Below are 21,277 nucleotides of genomic sequence, written 5' to 3'. Positions count from 1 at the left end.
TAACGAAGGCTGATATTCAATTAACCGACCTAATCAAAACAGACTGGCCAGAGATACAGGACCATGAGATGCACTGCAAAAAATTGCAATTTTAATAAGATATTAAGTTCTATATTGAACCTTAGAAAACACACAAGTGGAAAGGCAAATCATGTGAGAGATTTACTTGATTTAAATGCAGTTTCATTTAATTCAAGAAATTGTAATGTGACTAGAAGTGAGGGAGACTGCTCTACTAGATGGTGTTGCATAATTTAAGAAAATTTTGAAAAAGGATTTAATTTGGTAACAAGTGATGTCAGCTCAGCACTCTGGGATAGTTTCCCAGATTGAATACCAAATAGCATTGTATCTAGTTGAAGTTGTCAAAGTGGATATGCTTTCAGGTGAAACAAATTTCAAGTTTACTTTTTTTTTTTAAAACGCCTTTATTACTTTTTACACATATACTTATCCAAGGATTTTTGTCCAAATTGGGAATTTCCAAATCAGCATGCACTGCAGTTGTTGTCATTGCTATTTTTACTGTTATCTTGGAGAGGAGTTAACACGGCCATGTGCTACACCAGAAGATCTCATTCTTCTCCATGCAGGTGTCCTGAATAACCAGTAAGAGCAACAAGGACAAACCAATTAGCCCTGCAACTGGGTGATGAGAACCCTCACCAGCTACCAACCTGCCAAAACCACAAATCTCTCTAAGAATTACAGCTACCTCTGTTAGGTTTCTGCAACAATGAATCAGTATTTTGTGGCCCTCTGATGACTCTTTTCTCTCCAGCCTTACTTTTATCAACTTCCACATATTCTCATTTGGGAGCTTCCCTGGTCTTTTACTGCAAACCACTGAATAAACTTTATTTATATAGCACTTTTCAAAACACAGTTAGTGTGCTTTAGTGTTAAGTGCTTTACAATAAAAACAAAACACTGCGATTAAAACAAACTAAGATCCATAAAACACATTATACACACATTACAAAACACAAAGGGAGTAAAACCGAAATTAAAAATTCAAATAAACATGAAATTAAAAACAAATAAAGTCAAGTAAAATAAGCAGGCAGTTAGGTAAAAATCAGGAAATGCTTTCTGATAAAAGAACGTTTCAAAGAGAGACTTGAAAGAAGACACTGACTCAGACAGCGTTATTTCCTTGGGCATGTCATTCCTGAGCCTTGGGGCCCTGATGGCAAAGACTCTGTCCCCTTTATTTTTCCGCCTGGACTTTGGAAGAGACAGAAGACCACTGCCCGAGGATCTTTAACTATGCAAAGGTTCATAAGGGATTAAAAGGTCTAAAATATAATCTGGAGCCAGGTCATGAAGAGCCTTAAAGGCAATCAATAAGATCTTAAAATCAATCCTAAAACAAACAGGGAGCCAATGTAAAGAGGTGAAAACAGGTGTGATGTGATGGTGCCTCTTAGTTCTGGTTGAAAGCCTGGAAGCTGAGTTCTGTACAGTCTGTAGTCATTTCAAAGTTTTTTGATTAAGACAAGAGAAAAGGCTGTTGCAATAATCAAGGCGTTAGGAGATTAAAGCACATACAACAGTTTCTGCATCTCTAAAATTTAAAAAAGATCTTATTTTTGCAATATTTCTCAGATTATAAAAACATGATTGGACAAACTTTGTGATATGTTGCTAATGACAAAAACATAAATGGCTATGAAACAGGACACCAAGATTTCTTGCAACAGGCTTGATATGTTGTGACAGGTAACCAGTAGATGAAAGTATTTGTTTTGTGATATGCTGGGACCCAATAATAAGGACTTCTGTTTTATTAGAATGAGTTGAAGAAAATTTATCAACATCCAGTTTTTTATATCAATCTGACAATCCTGCAGAGAACTCATCATACTAAGGTCAGTGGGTTTAACAGAGATGTACAACTGTGTGTCATCCACATAGCAATGAAATGAAATACCATGTCTACTGATCACATCACCCAAGGGGAGCATATATAGGGAGAACAAAATTGGTCCTAGAATTGACCCTTGAGGCACACAATTATTGATATGGGAAAACTACGACAGGAAGTTGAGTCACAAAACTTCCTATTTGACAAATATGATGACAACCAGTCTAACTCACTACCAGATAAGCCTACCGAGTGTCTCTCTCTAAAAGAATGCCATGATTAATTGTGTCAAAGGCTGCACTTAAAGTCATGCTGAATTGAAGAGAATTGAATACATGCCTTTGTGAGCATTCATTAAAAGGTCATTAGTGACTTTGAGAACAGCTGTCTCAGTACTGTGATACTGAAGGAAACCTGATTGAAACTTCTCAAAGATACTACTGTTTTCCACAGCAGCAAGAAGCTACTGTGAAACTTTTTTTTTCGAGAAATAAAAGGCAGTTTAGAAACCAGATGATAATTATCTAGTAGGGTAGGATGAAGCCCAGGATTTTTTAGGACCACAACCAGTAGACAGACAAGTGTTCAAAATAGAAAGCAAATGGGGCCTAATACATTCCAATAAAAACTTAGTTGGAATTATGTCAAGAGGGCTGGAGGATCATATGAGACATGATTTCTAGAAGTTCAGGCAGAGTGATAGGGGAAAAATAGCTCAAAGTATCCTGGTGCGGGTTGTCAACATCTAAAATGGTAGGATTGGGGGCAATAATAAGTCTTTATTGACTCTACCTTTCCAGCAAAAATGTGATAAAAACCTTTCACAGTCAGCATCACAATCAGCAGAGCCACAAGGAGAACTTGGGTTTTCTAACTGATTGACAGTCTTTAACATAAATCTGGAGTTGTGCTGATGAGCAGAAATAAGTTCAGAAAAATAGCATGTTCTTGCATCTTTCAATATCTTATTATAAAGGAGTAGTAACTCTTTCATTTACGTTCTGCAATTTTGCAAATTACTTTTACAGCTTCAAATACTGTCATTTAACCAGGGCTGTTTTCTAGTCTTTGAATTAGATCTAGTCTTCAAAGGAGCTATGAGATCTAAGGTTGAGGAAGACAGAGAATTAAAAGAATTAAACAAATCACTGGCGTAGGAGAAATCAGAAAACACATTGCCATGGGGATTTAACAGTGTACAGAATTTAGAGGCACTCTGCTCATTAAAGATATGAAGGTACTAAGAACAGGATAAGACAGTACTAGCAGCCTGTAATTCACAGTTAAAAGCAATGAATTGATGATCAGATACAAACATGTCCATAATTTCCACAGATGATATTCTCACACCCAGACTAAAGACAAGGCCTAGAGTGTGGCCACGGTTATGAGTTTGGCCAGACAGATGTTGAAAGTTAAAATATTTAGTGAGGTTTAAAAAAATCTGTAGCAAGGACGTTAGAAGACTCGTTAATGTGAATATTAAAATCACCACAACATCATATTTTGAACAAGCCTGGATAAAAATTCAGGGAGCTATTTCAAAAATGAGCCAGCTGGGTTGGGGGGGGATAATGACCCACTGTGGGCCACCAAGTTTAAACATGAGCACTTCAAAGGAAGAAAAATCATTACAAGCTATTAGTTTACATTTGAAAAGCTTCCTATAGACAGCATCAAGGCCACCACGACCACTGCAATCTCTAGGTCAGCTAAAACAGTCTGGAGGGCACAATTCAGCAAACTGGCTGTGATTACTAGACTGTAACCAGAATTCTGTTAAAAACATAAAAACTAGATCAGCAGAACAGATAAAATCATTTTAAATAAATGCCTTATTAGAGAGGGATCTTACATTGAGAAGAGCCATCTTAAACAGTCTGTGCTGGGTTAATATTGGAGTTAAAACTGGAGCTGGGGTTTTGGTCCGGAAATTATTAATATTGCTGTATAGGATCTACCTGTTTCGTTTGACAGACCTATGTGGAATTACATGAACCTTACAACTACATGAAAGAGCACTAGAAGGATCCAGAGTCACCCAGTATCAGTAATTCTTGCAGGACTTAAGCACAAGTTCCAATTCACATCACCAAAATGTGGTGAAGGCAGTGGTCCAGGTATGATACAGTGCTTGCATGAGTCACATAGATTGTTAATGAGTGCATTAACGTCCGCCTTGAGCAGATGTCAGAGGTCTTCTGCCTGAAGTTGTTCACTCCAACATGAATGATGACTGCTTCAGCAGACGGATGCTCGTGGAGCAGATGTGGTATCTTAGCATCAATATCCAAAACTAAAGCTCCTGCGTAGCAACAAGTCACAGCCCCAGGAAGCGCAATGTGCCAGACCATTGATGATCCCACAATCAATGTTTTGGGATTGGACACTGGAGGATGTGGAGTCACAGTGGACTGAAGTCGGGCCCCAGCACAACGGCTCCCCCGCTGACACCGGCCACACCTTCCCATATGGGAACTCACCATCACAGGACAGGCACAAGCATTTGAAAGGCTGCTGGTGCCTGTGGGCTGGTAACTTATCCAAGATGGGCTGGTTTGAGCTGTCATGCTACTGCTGCTGCTGCTCCCTGCTGATGCCATGGTAGGAGCCGGGGAAGGTGGGGCTGATTCCTGAAGATTGAACAGAGAATCTGTTTGATAGCAGGAGCCTTTCCTGGCTGGTGTGTGGTGAGCAGGGTCTCCCTCCACCATGGACAATAGACCATTGCTCAGTGGGAAGTAGTGTCGAGCAAGCCGGCAGTGATTTTGGCTTGGCGCCCAGTTTAATCCATGGATCCTCGTCAAGTATCGACATGGAGTGTAACTTGGGCAGGGGAGCTTCATCCCCAACAGTGTTACCAGACCACAGAAGAGTCTTTTCGAGCATTTGTCCATCCTTTAATTGAATGAGGGTATAAGAGATTTGGCTCTGCAGCTTCTCGATTTTCTAGGTTAGACTGATGCAGCTGGGGCACCCAGGCTACAGGTGAGTAGGCATAGGAATGCCGAGAGTTAAAAAAAATAAAACCATAAAACTCAAAAAAGCTGGTAAACACACAAGGCAGGGAATGCATAAGAACAAACTAAAAAATTAATAAAACCATTTTAAAACCACTAATTAAAATCAGCTAAGAGCTTCGGTCAATTTTTTTTTTTGCCACTGTCAATGTGGATGTGGAAGCAGAAAATGTAAGTAATTGTATGTAAATAATTGTTAGAGGAGGGGAGAGCACTGTTGTGGGCTTCTCCTCGGTTTTGTAGCTTTGGGCCAGCACTCAAAACAGATGTGTTGCTGCATAGAATTATTTTAATTGACACTATCCATTGAACCCTCTTTATTATAAATAGTCATAACTTAAAAACAATTTAAACAATGACAGGATATCAAAGTTATGACTTAAGCGGATCCATCCCTTTAATTCTATGAGGGCAGGACCTTTTTGTTTTTATGGCCTTTCTCTCCTCACACTTTCATCACTAATGGCAAGTCCAACTCAATTAACATAATGTACAACACACTTTATGAAGTAATGGTTTAAGACTTTACCTCAGTCTCAGCAGAGTGATGATGATGATGATGGTGTAGATGAAGATGATGATGAGTAAGATGAGCATGATGATGATAATGAGCATCATGGTGGCCACAACAACAAAAATGATGCTGGCTACCATGATTTAGTTACACAGCGCAGATCACTGGGGGGGAAGAGCAGAATAGAATTGAATAGAATTATATTTGTGGCATTTTAATGGAAATCACACGATAATGTTTCCAGTCTATTTTGTTCTGTGCATATTGGCTGGCATAGGTGCTAAAATCATTATTCATCTTATGTTAATTACACAGTTGGCATGGCAACCAAAACTCAAGAGGCTTAGAAGCATCTTCCATATGCACACATACATACATGCGCGCGCAAACGCACACACACATACACAAATCTACACATGCACAGATGTAGATAAAAACAGTCCATTTGGAGGGTTATTTTTGCAAGTGAATTGTAGGTGGAGAGTGAGAGCAAGCTTAATGTGAAAACCACCTCAAAAATCCAAAGCAGCATGTGTGTCTGAGTGAGTTTTTGTGAACGTACAATATAAAGAGTAACAATGTTGCCTGCTGTACAGGATGGGTGCATAGTCTTTTTTTTTTTTTATAGAATTTTAGCACATTTCACTATGCCTCTCTGTGTTTGTGACCTGGGGAGGAAGGGCAGAAATCTATAGTTTTTCCACTAACAAGACTCAAAGGTTACTTCTTAAAAAATAATGTCATTGAAAAAAAACAAAGCAGGCTTATCACACACAAATTATAAACTACCTGGTCATGTGGAGCCCTGGCTACTACTGTATATATCATTTTCCTGTTTATAGCAGAGCCAGGCAACCTCCACTGAAATAATGACCGCCTCCACTAACGTCAAAAGAAATTACTGCATAATAATGACATAAACAGTAATCTAGTAACTCAATCACAAATGGAGAAGTGTCTGGATCTGTCAAACTCAGCTCAGCTAATTGCAGTGATTGGTCTATTAGCCTTATCATCAGTTTACTTCATAGTGATTAATAAAAACATTAGGTCACAAAATCAGGAAATGACTAAACCTCATCTTTTTTTTTTTTCAGTCAGGCAATGTTCGAAGCAAATGGCGCAATCAGTCACAATCACCAGAGGATGTGAGAGGAATAACTCAAAAAACATGGGAGCACACAAGCAGCACCGCTGGTCAAAGACCAGGTTTAAGTTACTTTTGATAATCACCGGCTGGATGCACATTTTATGCAACAAACTGGGTTGAAATATGTTTATACATATATACCAGATGGAGTCTTATTTTAAGGTTAATAGCTACATGTTTATAATCATCAATGGCTCTCATAAGAGGGTTATTTTAGAGAGGAGCACAAAGCCTCTCCATCTGCCCTCCAAAGCATCCATGGTTACAATCCCCAGTGGATCACACAGTTGAATATAGTTGCTGGCTATATAAACACAGAACCTACTCATTGAAAAACAGATTTGTTCCAATGGATTTTTACTGTTTTTTTATATGATCCACTCCACTGACCTGCCGATGAGAAGGAACTCGCCCACCAGTCCCTGACGTCTCATGGCCATGAGGATATTGCGGACAGTCATGCCTTCACAGAAACATGCCACCACTCTGGCTTTGGGCAGGTGGGCCCTCAGTCTCTCCAGCAGCCGGTCAAAGCTCTGCTCTCCAGCATTGCTCCAGATTTTGCCTGAAGCAAACATGTCAGACAAATGCAAACACTGTGACTCTTCTGATATCTCAGTTGTTTCATGTTCATTCATTTGATTTTTGTGTCAGTTTCTTAGTTTCATTATTTCATTGTTCTCAAGAATTGACCACTTGACACCCACAGTGTGAAATAAATGGAAGTCCTCTCAAGGAATTTAAAACCTTAAATCTATGTACAATCCCACCTTTATTATCAAATATGTGTGTTTATATTTAGTGTGTGTTTGTAATCAGCGATAGCCGTGAAATGTCTGACATCAGTGTCTCTGTGTTTAACAAAATTAGCTGTAAGAGGTAGTAAATGGGCAAAAACGCTGGCAGACCTTTAAATACCAGTTATACTTGCACTCTACTGCTGTGATGTCTGAATGAAAACTAAATCTAGTTTATTACTTGAATACATATTTCTGTAATGTTTGGGAATAATGTTGTTAGTTTACTGTGGTTGTCTTGACACAAGTCTCTTACCAGAGTGGGCGATACAGATGCCCTCCTTGGCTGCCATGTCCTTGAACGCCTCCATCCCACTTTCACCATAGTTGCCTAGAAAACCACAGAAAAAAGGTAAGAGGGGTGGTGGTTCTTTAATTAATTCAGTTTTGTTTTAAAATTACTCAGACAGCTGTTTGAAAAGAAGAATACAGAATACAGAATGCAAAGATAGCTAGTGTAGCCCAAGCTCTAAAACGTCACTCTTTAATATTAGAATTATCCCTTTAAAATAATTCATCTTAATTGAGAAGTAAATAATTCATTGGAAAGTCATTAAAATCCTTAAAAACAATTCATTTTATTTTGAAAAAAATAAATAATTAATTTAGGTTGAATATATACACTAAGAAAATAATAGTACAAAGAACTATTAAAAAGTGTTGATATAAAAATAACATTTGGAGTAAATATCATTCAATTAACTCATATAAATGACTATATCTGTTAAAAGTTGTTTAAAATCATGAAACTATGCGCATAAAGGGAGAAACACAGCCAACATTGTGTTTTCCAAGCAGCAGTGAAGAGCTCAGTATGACAAGATCCCCAAATAACAAATCAATGGACCCCACTAGCCCCCGGTGATCGGCCTTAGTTCCGCTTCCTGTTAAAACTTCCTGTTTTATGAAACAACCCACGCTGGCTACCATGAGTGCTGTTGGGACATAGAGAAAATAAAATTTTTGTCATCCGTTGGATAAAAACTAAAAATTATCTTCTGAACGAAGTAATATTAATTCTCGATGATGTTAAAAAGTTGCTGACCGCCATACTGTTACATTTAAGATTGTAAAGCTCATTCATACTTTGACTCAGCGGTGAGTGAAAACACTATAAAACCTGTTAAGATGACTGTAAGGCAGCTGATATTTATGTTAATCAGCGCTGATAGCCATTAAAAGGTGCTAATAGTGCTCTATCTGAGACTGTTTTGTGATGCTAATAGCGTGTTAACTTGAGCCTAGCCACATAGCTGGCATGATTATTTGGTGTTACGTGCAATTTATGTTTATTTTATGTTTATGGTAATTAAAGAGGTTAATATTTAGTTCAATCTCTCAGTGTTACCGGTGCAAGGAGAGACAATTAAGCACGTTAAGCCTTAATGCCTCACGTTACTATAAATGTTTACTGCATTTGATGCAATTTTGACCAAATTAAAGGGGTACTCCATGGTATTTTATTTTATTTTTGTAAAATGTACTTTTGTCAGTCACTTATGTAACCACATAATTTTGAGTATTTGGAAATGGTTATTAATGTGTATTTGAACATGATTATAAGAAGCACTTTGAATGTATATATAGTTACACAACTACAAATGAACACTTGAAACTAAAGATATATTTTTGTTGTACAACTAAACCTTTTTGAGAACATGATTTGAACTAATTAATACAAAATATTATTATTAATTGGTAATAATTCATGGGAGATTAGAAAATGAACATGATTTATGCAGACAGTATGAATGTAATGAGATATTTGGATCTCATCTGGCCTGTCTCTAGGTCAGGTTTTTGGTGGTACCATAAAGTACCATAAAGAAAAAGGGGATGCAGCCAGTACTTCCTGCCAGACTCCTGCAAGGCTTCAGATCCCTAGACACAGAGATTCCCAGTGTGAACTGGGTGGTGAGCTGAACGGAACCACTGGTATTGAACCTGAGATGCGTGCAGGGTTCCTTGGTTTCTCCTTTCTCACGGACTGTGCGGTAGGACTAAAATAAACAGTGATACACCGACATTTGGTCGGAAAAGGGCCCCAACGCAGTAAGGACTACCTTTGGGAACAAAGGGTATCTTTTATTTTTATTTAGCCGGCTTTATTATTTTAGTTTGTTATATGTTTAGCTTGAAATAACAAGTGGCCACAAACATTCAAACCATTGTTGTCTGCGTCATTATTGACGTTCAAAATACTGGCTCTTAAAGGCTTAGTGTCTTCTGTGACTGGTCCAGTTATTACTATTGACTATTACTTACCTGTGCTCTGTTATTACATTGTAACAAGGGTTACACTAGCAAGATAAACACACTACATACATCCAAACTCAGGAATATGAACTATAATTAAACTGAAATAAAAAGCTGTCATCAGGAATTATTTAATGCTTCTCCCCAATAGACAATATTGTTTGGTGGAAAAGATCACAGTTAAAAGGACTTGATCCCCTCTGAATTTCAAAAACATGCCCACTTCATTAACTCACCTGCTACTGCACTATTCATAAAAGCTCAAATTTATGTCAGAGAAAGCGTCTCCCCACTGTGGCACCCGTTTCTTTGCCAGAGAAAGTGGGTGACCTGGAATTTATGCTAATGACGAGTTGTACACACTGGCAAAGAATAAGATAGGATTCCCCTCTTTAATTTCTCTTCATTTCCCTTTTATCTCTTTCCCCTCTCTGCGCTGATTGAAAACAAGATCAAAAATCTTTTTCTCTCTCTTTTTTTTTTTTTTTTTTTTTTACCAGTGTTCCTTTTTTCTCACTCAATGAGACTGTTGTCTCTTCTAATGTTTCATCCTCTTACTGTGCGTGTTATCAATAACAGAATGCAGCCTAATTAGGTATCATTGATCCATGCTCTACCTAAATTGATAAAGACGAATAAGAGACAGAGTGAAAAAAAAGAGGAGGAGATGAGATGGCAAATCATAGCAGGAAAGGAGAGCATAGAGAGAGAAAAGAGAGAGGAAGATGAGAGAGAAAATGTACACAGAAAGTAGAAGAAGTCCCATAATCCCTGACCGCTGCTGCATCTCAGTACGTGTGTGTGTGTGAGTGTGTAGCCGGGCCAATGATGAGTGTGGTGGAGCGAAGTGTAAAGTCCTGTAATTAGTGTCTCAGTGAGAGGAGTGGGAGACAGATGGTACACACACACACACACACACACACACACACACACACACACACACACACACACACACACACACACACTCATGTTGTCCTAGGTCACTTTTGGGGACATTACATAGACTTACATTCATTTCCTGGAGACTTACCCTCACCCTAACCATAACCACTATTTGCCTAACCCTAACCTCAACCACTGACCCAAAAATCAGCTTTTTCCCAATTGGGGACCTGGCTTTTGTCCACAGTTGGACAACTCGTCCCCAATTAACTGGTCTTTAGTCTGAAATTTGTCCCCGAAAGTAGCCTATGACAGACCCACACACACACTCGTACTGTCAAAATCGATAAAGCTTGTAACCTACTTCAATCTGGTCTCAACGGGGATTTATGTGTGAGACATCTCTCTCTCTTTCTCTCTCTCTCTCTCTCTGAATGAGTGTCATGTGTCTCTTTATCACTGTGTTCGTTTCTGTCTCTCCAACACATATGCACTCTCTCCCTGCTGCTTTGTTGCAAGCACACGCTCACACAAATACATGTAGGCTCCTATCCTTCCCAAACAAAAACCCACCCACTCACATACTCTTTCAGTTTTAGATACACTGCAGGCTACAACTAAACAGAAGTCAGTAGGAGTTGGTCTGTCCTCTCTCCCTCATTACAGCACCCAAAATTAACTTGATTTTACAGGATACTTTCCAGCAAGCATCCTCTAGGCAAATGCACACACACATGTTGAGGCTTAGAGGCTGAGACATACTTATTTGTCCCTTCATTCCAGGAAAATTGAAAATATCTTAAGTATGTCATAACATCATCTTAAAATATTGCCCTTATGTTAGAGAAGGTAAAATAGTTTTTTAAAACACAAATTTTTAAATAGCTTCTTCAACTTTGACATAGACTGTGATCAAACACAGTATGAATGTAAAGCAGGAAGGAGCACCTCTCTCTTGCACTATACATATTAATGATAACCCGGGAAGAACACTGTGGAGGCTAAATACAAGTATCCTAAACAACCCACAATTTAAGACGCAAATGGGAGAGGAAATAAAAATGTTTCTAGAAGAAAATGATAAAGGGGAAGTTGACTCAGCTATAGTGTGGGATGCCTTAAAAGCAGTCGTTAGGGGGAGGATCATATCCTTTTGTGCCTATGAAAAGAAAGAAAAACAATTAAGACTAATAAACCTTAATAAAGAATTAAAAGATCTTGAGACACAACATAAAAGGGAACAGAAATCAAATTTGATTGCACATATTAAACCATATCCAGCAGAACAAACTTGAAGCCTTCTTGGTTAGTCTGGATGCCGAGAAGGCCTTTGATTCAGTGACTTGGCCCTTCTTATACATAGTACTTGAAAAATTTGGCATGCACACAAAATTTGTTACGAGCATCCGCACGCTATATAATAAACCATCAGCCCAGATAAAAATAAACGGGTACCTTTCAGATACTATTATATTAGAGTGTGGATCGAGACAGGGGTGTCCAATTTCACCACTACTCTTCGCGCTCTTTATAGAGCCTCTCGCACAGTGGATAAGGCAAACCGAAAGCATCAAAGGCATCTGGATTAATGGCGAAGATCACAAACTGGCATTGTACGCCGATGACATATTGATCTATTTAAGTAAACCCCCCAACTCTTTTTTTGAACCAATGAATCTTCTAGAAACATTTGGTAGATACGCAGGATACAAATTAAATATACAAAAAAACGCAAATTTTGACTTTTAATTATACACCCTCAAAACACCTCAGAGAGAAGTATCATCTTAATTGGGATCAGAACTCACTGAAATACCTAAGAATATACTTACCGAAAAACATCCCAACACTGGCAGAGATAAATTATGGCCCCCTCTTAACAAAAATTAAAGATGACATACACAGATGGAGTTCCATCTCTTTCCTTGGTCTCAGCCATAGAATTGATTCTGTAAAGATCAACATTCTTCCACGATATCATTACCTATTTCAGGCACTCCCTGTAGTAATTTCCTTAAAACAACTCTCCAAATTGAATAAGATTATTTCCAGATTTATCTGGCAGGGGAAAAAACCCAGGGTTAAACTCAAAACTTTACAGCTGTCAAGGGATGAAGGAGGAATGGCATTACCCCATTTTAAGGATTATTTTTATGCAACCCAGATTAAACCTTTAATTAACATCTGCAACCCAACATTTCATGCCAGGTGGAAAGATATCGAACTCTTATGAAGGATCCCCCAATTCATGCAATATCGGCTCATAAAAATTTGGGAAAATTTACAGACAAGGTACAAAACCCATGGATCAAAACCCAATTAAAAATCTGGAATATGATAAGAGAAGAATATAAACTGGACCATAAACTACAAATACTCCAATGGTGTGCCTATGATCCTGATTTTAAGCCTGATAAAATGGATCAGAGATTTAAGTCCTGGATCTTAAAAGGAATAACAACATTCTACTCCCTCACAGAAAAGGGACATTTAAAAGACTTTGAAACTTTGAGGAAAGAATATTGTCTTGAAAAATTTGATTTTTATAGATATCTCCAAATACGTTATCATTTTGATCATAACATTAAGAATAAAAAAGACTTTAATGACCCCATATTGAGGATATTCATTGGTGCCTATCAATCAGATTCAAATAAGGGTGTTATTTCCAGACTTTATAAAGGCCTTATGACGAAAAAACTCCACTCTACAGAATATATTAAAGAAAAATGGGAAAAGAAGGTACTTTTTCAATATCAAATGAAGATTGGCTTGATGTATGTAAATTCCAGTGAACGTGCACCAATTCCTACATATGGCGGGAGTTCGGGTGGAAGTGTCTTATCTGATTTTTTTATTACACCAAAACAGAAAGCATATATTGATGGGGGGAATACCAGATGTTGGAGACAGTGTGGACTTCAGGAGGCTAACCACTGGCACATTTTTTGGGAATGCTCCGCGATAAGACCTTTCTGGGTAGAGCTTCACAAAGCACTGAAAAGCATATTTAACACTGATCTGCCCTTGCAATTTTCTACCTTATTCTTAGGAAATGCTGATTTCCAGGTAAGACGACCTGATGAATATTTATTTGGTATTTTAATATCCGCTGGTAAAAAAAGCACTCACAAGGCGTTGGTTGCTTCCTGAACCTCCCACAATACAGGAGTGGATAGATATAGTTAATGACATTTATGTTATAAAAAAAAAGGATCACTTTCTCTCTTCGCCTTCAGAAAAATGTATTCATTAAATTTTGGGCCAAGTGGGTCAAATATGTAAAACCTTTATGGCCAGATTTTGTGGAGGTAGTGAATAAGTGACACTTTAATGTTGTTTTATTTTCGGAATGACCCTGAAGGAATGACACTGTGCTGTTGTTTCATTTTATTTTATTGTCACTTTTTACTTTAATTTCTCTTTCTAGCACCATACACTTTTCCCTGCCACACATTGGGATTCATACCCTCTCCCTCCACCACCAACTAAGAGACTGAGAACGCCTACATCACCTCTCTCCCACAGACTCTTATGTACACACTTCACCTCTCCCAAATTGTATAAAGTTCTTTAAGTCTGCTTATGTTTATATTTTCTATTACTTGTTTTATTTTACCTTTTCTAAGTGTAAAAAAGAAAAACCTGGATGGCAGAGAAAAATGTAACTGCTTTTATCTGGATGTAAACCGTGTGATATGTTCTGCTGCTCCAAAATAAAGAATTTCAAAAAAAAAAGCAAGAAGGAGCAAACAGTCTTACGTTCAGGATTGTTAGCTAGTTTTCACTGCTATCACACTGAAATTAAAATCCCATTCAATTTCAGTTGTTATTATAAGTTCGGTTCTGCACTAGATTTCCACGTTCTCTCTACGGCCTCAATCATGTCTTTCATTCACTTGCTTTACCTTCTCGATTTTGTCTCACAGTGCCGCCACCCTGATTACATGTATGTTAGTAACTTGTATCCTCGCTATAAAACACACACAGGGCAAATACACATAATTTCACTTATACAGAACAGCATCTGGTAGCCATTATCTCCTCCGTAGCTGCATGGTGACCATCACATTGGAGCAAAGTACTTCGTATCCAGTGCATTTTGAACAATTCAAACTCCCTTTTACCATATGATGACTTCCTTTGTTTCATCATCTCCCACTGAAAAAACCAACTGGGACCTCTAGCACAGAGTTCACATATTCACAACTTCACTTTGTTTCATTATACCTCTTTCCCCACTGTCTTTTTGTCCGCTTTACCTCTTGCTGCTCTCCTCTACAAAGCTGTATCTCTCTTTTGTTCCTACATTTGTATCCTATATTATACTAACAGTTCAAAGTAAAAAATTGACCAAAAAAGACAAAAATCCCTGTTCTCCTCAACCCTGTTGCTCTTTGATGTTCTCTTGTTATTCATCTGGTATATTACAACACATTACAACATGCAATTCATGCAAAGCTGAAGGGTCTTCTGCTCGCCCTCTGTGGAGCTCCCTCTCTACCTCCTCTAGCATCTTCCCCTACAGTGGTAAAACAGGCAGTACATTTGAAGATGCAGAGAAAGGTGATTCTGTGTGTTTTTTCCCCCTCATTTCCTTCCCTCGCCTCTGTTTCCTACCCTTCCTCCATCCTTCTCAATTACCATCCTCATCCTCTTGTCACTCTTATCAGAGGTCTATTACATGCAATTACATGTTGCCTCCCTTTCCCCTCTCTTTTTAACCCTCATCCCCTCCTGTCACCACGGGGAAACAGCATGCAGTAAAAACTAAAAGCTTCATTAAGTAAAGGGCATCTTCCTGCCCTCTCCACCTATTGCACATGATCCCTCTCCTTTTCTTGTCCACTCCCAGTTTGTTTCAGTCCTCCTCATCACTGTCACACCACCCAATATCACATGTGGAGTACTATAACAATGTGCAGATAAACATAAAACACAGTAATAATACCCTGGAGCAAACTGTCTCACTGACACTCATACCGTGTCACCCACAAAGTTAAACAAAATTACAGAATCACATGGCAAATAGAACAAACACAAACACAAATACATTACATGCATGAATGCACAGAGACATGCTCATACTCACAAACTCTGTATAACATTTGTATCCGTCTACATTATTCAGGTAAGGGTAAAGTTGTTGATAGACATGTTACATTCACCTCCTTATAAAGTTACTTAAAATTAATTTGGAATGTAAATATAAACTGTAGCTCAGGCTTACTGACATGGAAGCCAGCATTTACACTGCATTTCCCTAATCTGGTAAGACTTGAACAGTCTCACTGGAGCTTATATCAGCTAGAAGAGGTTGTAGTCACATTCATTAATTTAGTTTATTCTAACATATATATCCCTGTACCATAGTTTTTTTTCCCAGCCCTACTAGTCATACCACAGGGCTCTAATGTCAGTTAGTAGCTCAGTTCAAACCACTAATTGAGTGTTTAGATGACCTTCAGGGGTCACAAACCATTAGTCTTATTAAAAATCAGCTGTTACACTATATTTTTTATGACTTTCAAATGATATGTGCATGTCTCAGTAATCCGATTCTTTGCTATGAAAATAGCTCCAGGCTACCGACAGGATGCACATAAGCAGTTTTAGAACCATAACTATGGTTTTCTCCGCAGGTGTAGTTTTCATTCGAGCTCCACTTGTGCCATGCTTTTATTCGACTGAACAAACTCTGGATCTAAAAATATACCATGTCTGTACCCAGAAATCTCACTTTCTGGCTTCGAAACAGAGAAGCAGAAATTCTACATCACTTTCAACAACCAGTATTTTTCAGTCAACATTTACATCACACTCACAGGTGAAAAAAATCAAATTTTTCAACAGCGCAAACAGGTTTGTGATTTGGAGGTGTTACAACAAAATCAGTAAGTTTATCATCAAGTTCTATCACATGAACAGACAAACACAAATATGCATCAGCACAAAGAGCGTATGTATGCATGTGTTCATACAACATAAACAATATTGTTTGTCTTCCAATATATGTCTTTAACCTGTTTTACCATGGCAACAGATCAGACATTCCCCCCAGAGTATCTAACTGGCAATTTTCTATATTTTTCTTATTGCAAACAAAACAAAATTAACCGTTTAGTTACCAGTTAATGGATGTCGGTCTCTCGAAAGCAAAATTAACCAAAACTGACATCCCCAATAGACACACAATACTTATAGGATCAATTCATTGTTGGCTTGGCCCTGCACATGAGATTTGTTGACAATAAGAAAAACACAAAAAAAAAAATCGCCATCCTTATCCTTTAATGACCTTGCTATCATCTGTACCAATAGAAAATCTCGATTTAATAAACCCTGGCAGATATCATGGATTAGAGCCTGGACAGCAAGATGGCTGGAAAAACTATTTATCTGAGCAGAGGCCATTGGATTCCCAGAACATGAGTTCTGAAACCTGAGCCAGAGCCTTTCTGAGTAGATGAAATCCTGTGACCCAGGCTCATTAAAACATGGAAGAGCGCTTGTTATTTGGGAACCCACCAGAAACTGGCCCATGACCCACTTTGAATCTTCACCCTTAAGCAACGCTGCCAGAGACGACAGTAAAAATGTACAAAGAAGGCGGAAGGGGAAAGAGTGTCAGTGTGTCGGGATCAAAAGAGCCTATAAGAACAAATAAAAGAAAGAAAAGAGGGACATTAAGAAAGACAAAAAGGGAGAAAGAAAAGAGGTGGAGAGAGGGTTGACATCACTTGAGAGACATTTATTGAGAGATTGATCAGTTTCTGTTGGAGCATGCTTGGGTGACACATGTCAAATTTCATGTCAATAAAACCCATTGAGCTGAATTGAATTGAACCACACACAACAGCACAGAGAGGAATGAGAGAGAGAAAGAGTGAGACAAAAGAATACTAAACTCGGTGTAGTGAAGAATGATAATGATTCCACTTAGTGAAATGAGCAGACTGACAACAGAGTGTGATAGAAATGTGAGATATCGTGCAGAATATGCACACACTTGATCTATGCAGTACAGAGTATAAGAGCAATTATGGTAAGTGGTGGATGAAAGAAGAATGCTGACAAGAGACAATGGACAATACCTCCCTTTCCCTTCAGAGCACCTGGTGAGACAGAAGAGCACCTTTAGCTACCAGCTCCCCAAGGTGCTCCACGAAGTCTTTATTCCAGGAGCTGCTAGACTTGACAACTTTTCCTCTATTTGGTAAAAGAATACACCTCAGTGTGCTGAATGACGGTGTTTCTGTTCTGTTCCTTATGTGACTGATAATGACTCTCATAGTCATCAGTTCCGCCGTCATGGACTATCTGCTGCTGTGCACTTCAAGCACCTTTCCTTGTTATACAAGATATGATGTATTCAAATGAAAATTAACACATATTTTTTATGCACTTGACCTTGTATTTCCCTTGATACCATTTTTATGTAACACAGTTCATCTGCTAATGACTATATATCTTTTGTGCCTCATTTGTGTTTCAGTTTCAAATCTGATTTATGTGGTTAAAACCAATCCTGTAGCTTGGAAACAGAATTATATTTGACACTACAATGAACAAAGGAACAGATGATATTTATATAATTATGTTATTTCTGCATTTATTTTATTATGGCATATTTAAAGTCTTAAATCAGCACTGGTGAAAGTCACAGTAAGATGCTGCTGTATTAGCCTGTATATGAGACAATGTGTCTTCCTGGAAGTTAGCTTTGAAAAAGTGGGGGTTGCCTAATGTACCATTTACGCAGTTACAAAAGAAGATTCTTTTAAACTTGTTACTTTGCATTATGAGTTGTTAGTAGCTGAATGTTGCTAGGATGTTCCTAAATATCCATCTCAAAGCCTTGAGGCACAGCACTGGGATGTGAGTCAATTTTAGCAGTTGTGTCGACAATTGGAATTAGAAGTCTTCTTTGCACGTCCATTGTAAAATAAATTATTGTAAAATCCACACATTACATGAATCTATTCAGGCAAATTTGAAATATACTATCCCCAAATGAGAGAGAAATACTTCCAGCAACCCCCCCCCCCCCCAATAATATTATTTCATTACTTCAGTGTAATCACTGTACTGCTATTACATGTATTATTCAGTTTCTTGCATATTAGTTTCCATCGTCTCTTGCCTCCAGATACAAAATGTTAATGAAGAGAATTAATGAGTCTGTATAAACTTCACCCCCCCCCCACCCCCCATCTTTCTCTGAATCTGCAGCGCTGGTACACTCTCTTATCTATCTCAAGCACTCCACACACACACACACACACACACACACACACACACACACACACCTTGCACTGTCCTTGCTCTCCCCCATTCTCTCTTCCTCCCTTTTGTCCCTCATCCCCCATTTTTCTTCTTCCGTTTTTCCTCAACAAACCCTTAATTTCCTCCCTGCATCCCCCTCCCTTCTCATGCTCTTCCTTCATTCCTACAATACTTTCCTTATTTCTTCCCTTTCCCTTACCCTTCTTGCTCTCTCACCCGCTCCTTTCCTATTCCTTCCTAATTGTTTCTGTCTTCTCTCTGCCACCCTCCTCTCTGGCACTTGGTGTCTGAGAGTGATTGTGTTTGAGAAGGCAGCACCCGACCTTGAACACTGGTTACAAGGTCAAACCAGCCTGTCTGAGGAAATACAAAGACCAATACTTTCCTGACAAACACACGCATTTTCACACACAACCACGTGCACTCACATAACATGCTACAAACTACATGCTTCCTGTCTTATTGCTAAGATTAATAGCAGCACACCAGCTCTCACACACATGCTCATATGAAGATCAGGCTCATGAGAAAGCAAAAATAAATGTCACACAAGAAACAAATGTTATTTCTGACACCATATTGTTACAAATATGCAGGGTGATTTGTCTGTAACCCAACATTTATGTAAACAAATGTAGACAGATTTGCAAATTTGTCTTAGCATCTGTGAAGAAACCCCTTTGAATTTTAGATTGGGAGAATTAGTGGAAATGATGATATGATTGCACTAAGTTTACATAAATCATTGTTTTTACTCAGGTTTAGTGTTTCATATTCCCTGTCTCTCCCTCATTCATTTTTTTTGTACATAAAAATATTACATAATGAATCCCTTCAATCTGGTTATTTAAGATTTGTGTACTGAGGCAGGCTATTAAAGGGTTAAATATGAAAATATACTTAATATGTATTTATTCATATCTGCCAATATACATGTTAGTATACTATATATGATAGGCAATATCATCCAGTGATGTCAGCCACAACAGCCACAGGGATCTCTAAAGTACTACTTTTGATGTTTACTTTTGGTTGGAAATAAAGACAAGTGTTTGAGATGATTTCTGTATCAATGAAGGTTGTTGTTCAAAGCTCATGCTCCTTGCTTAAAACGAGTTGTTCTTACTAGACTCCACGTTATATAGTTATACGTTATATATAGTTTTTGGTTGTTTTTTTTTTTTTTTTACAAATTAGTTTACTTTTATTAATTGATATTTACTGTACAAATCGGGTCTACATTTGTGCATATATATAATGTTTTATACATGTTGTTTGACATCACCTGCTGCATCATGTAACATTTTTTACCTCAACACATGTTAACATACAGATACACCGTAACATGCATGGATACTCAACATGCAGATGTTGTACACACTCACATACAAGCACACCAGTAATACATTTGCTTACCTTTCATTCTTCATACTTTCAAATTAATAAATTCAAATGCTGATGTAAAACCCTCAGGCAATGCCAGAAGCTGGGATCTAGAGCATTTAATGTGTGTCCGTGTTTGTGTGTGTGCGCGCGCGCGCGCTCACGCACGTGCCTGTTTATCTCTCTTTATCACACACAAACGCTTTCAACTTGTCCACTGAGAGAAGGTGGACACATGCACACAGTTACACCATTGTCCTCCAGTTCCTGTAACTGTCAGACTATCTGCAACATCTCCCACCAACAAACCAAGTGACCCAACTCACTACCAACTGATTCAAAGTAAACCTCCCTTTCAAAGTAAATACTTATATCAGATATATATCATTCATTCCCTGGGTGTTTTTTATTGATGATTTAGTTACAAATTTTGACAAGATACTGAATACTTTGAGGCTGATGACACCTGACACTCCATCTTCTTTTGACTACGTTCTCTGGCACAATGTCTGTCTCCCCTCTCTCCCCAGGTGTTTAGCAGTGTGGCAACACTTGTTAATGTGACCCCTTTTTCATTCAGCCATTAACTGCAGATCTACTCTTTTAGGATACTACTGCTTCATCAACTGTTTGGCTCTCAGGTAGCTTCAAACAAGCTGCAGTAATTTCATTTTCATCAGATTTCCCTTTATAAGCTGAATACTCATCTCTTAAAAAACCATTTCCTCCTCCCTTTCTGCTTTACTGTTGCTACGACTGATCTTGTCAGTTACATTGCTCTCTCTCTTATCTTCCTCTTTCTACTTGTCTTTGTACTGAACATACTCCTCTCTTGTTTGAAGGAAAACTTTTCTGCTTTTTGTCCTTGGCTCTGGTTTCTCAATAAGTTCTTTGTCAAGAGACTTTACATTTGGTCGCATTTATTGTAAGTCACTCGGGATAAGATATTCAGGTAAATAAATGTAATTAGGAGCAAAGGAGGCAATATCATGAGGAGGGAGAAGACAGAGGGAAAGAGGGAGAGATAAAGAAGACAGTGAAAAAGACAGAGGCTGTGTGTGCATGTCTGAGCTTGAAAGAGGAGTTTAAAAGTCAAAGACAGGGTGTGTGGGTGGTTGTACC

At 38.3% G+C, this 21,277-nt stretch overlaps 1 protein-coding gene across 2 annotated transcripts in view; it reads right to left on the bottom strand.

The window, feature by feature from the left end:
* Positions 1-7,030, bottom strand: part of grm5b (glutamate receptor, metabotropic 5b) — a 55,614-nt gene extending 48,584 nt beyond the window's left edge. For both annotated transcript variants that reach the window (XM_042414892.1, XM_042414891.1), the window contains exons 1-2: positions 6,942-7,030; positions 5,417-5,565 (exon numbers count right to left, since the gene is read on the bottom strand). In XM_042414892.1, the coding sequence (XP_042270826.1) occupies positions 5,417-5,541 (125 nt within the window). In that variant the 5' untranslated portion in view covers positions 5,542-5,565; positions 6,942-7,030. The remainder of the gene's footprint in view (positions 1-5,416; positions 5,566-6,941) is intronic.
* Between the last annotated feature and the right edge of the window lie 14,247 nt (positions 7,031-21,277).

The sequence above is a fragment of the Thunnus maccoyii genome, chromosome 6, assembly GCF_910596095.1.
Source record: "Thunnus maccoyii chromosome 6, fThuMac1.1, whole genome shotgun sequence".
Classification (NCBI taxonomy): Eukaryota; Metazoa; Chordata; class Actinopteri; order Scombriformes; family Scombridae; genus Thunnus; species Thunnus maccoyii.
Note: the sequence above shows the minus strand (reverse complement) of the source record. Positions and strands in the feature narration are given on the sequence as shown.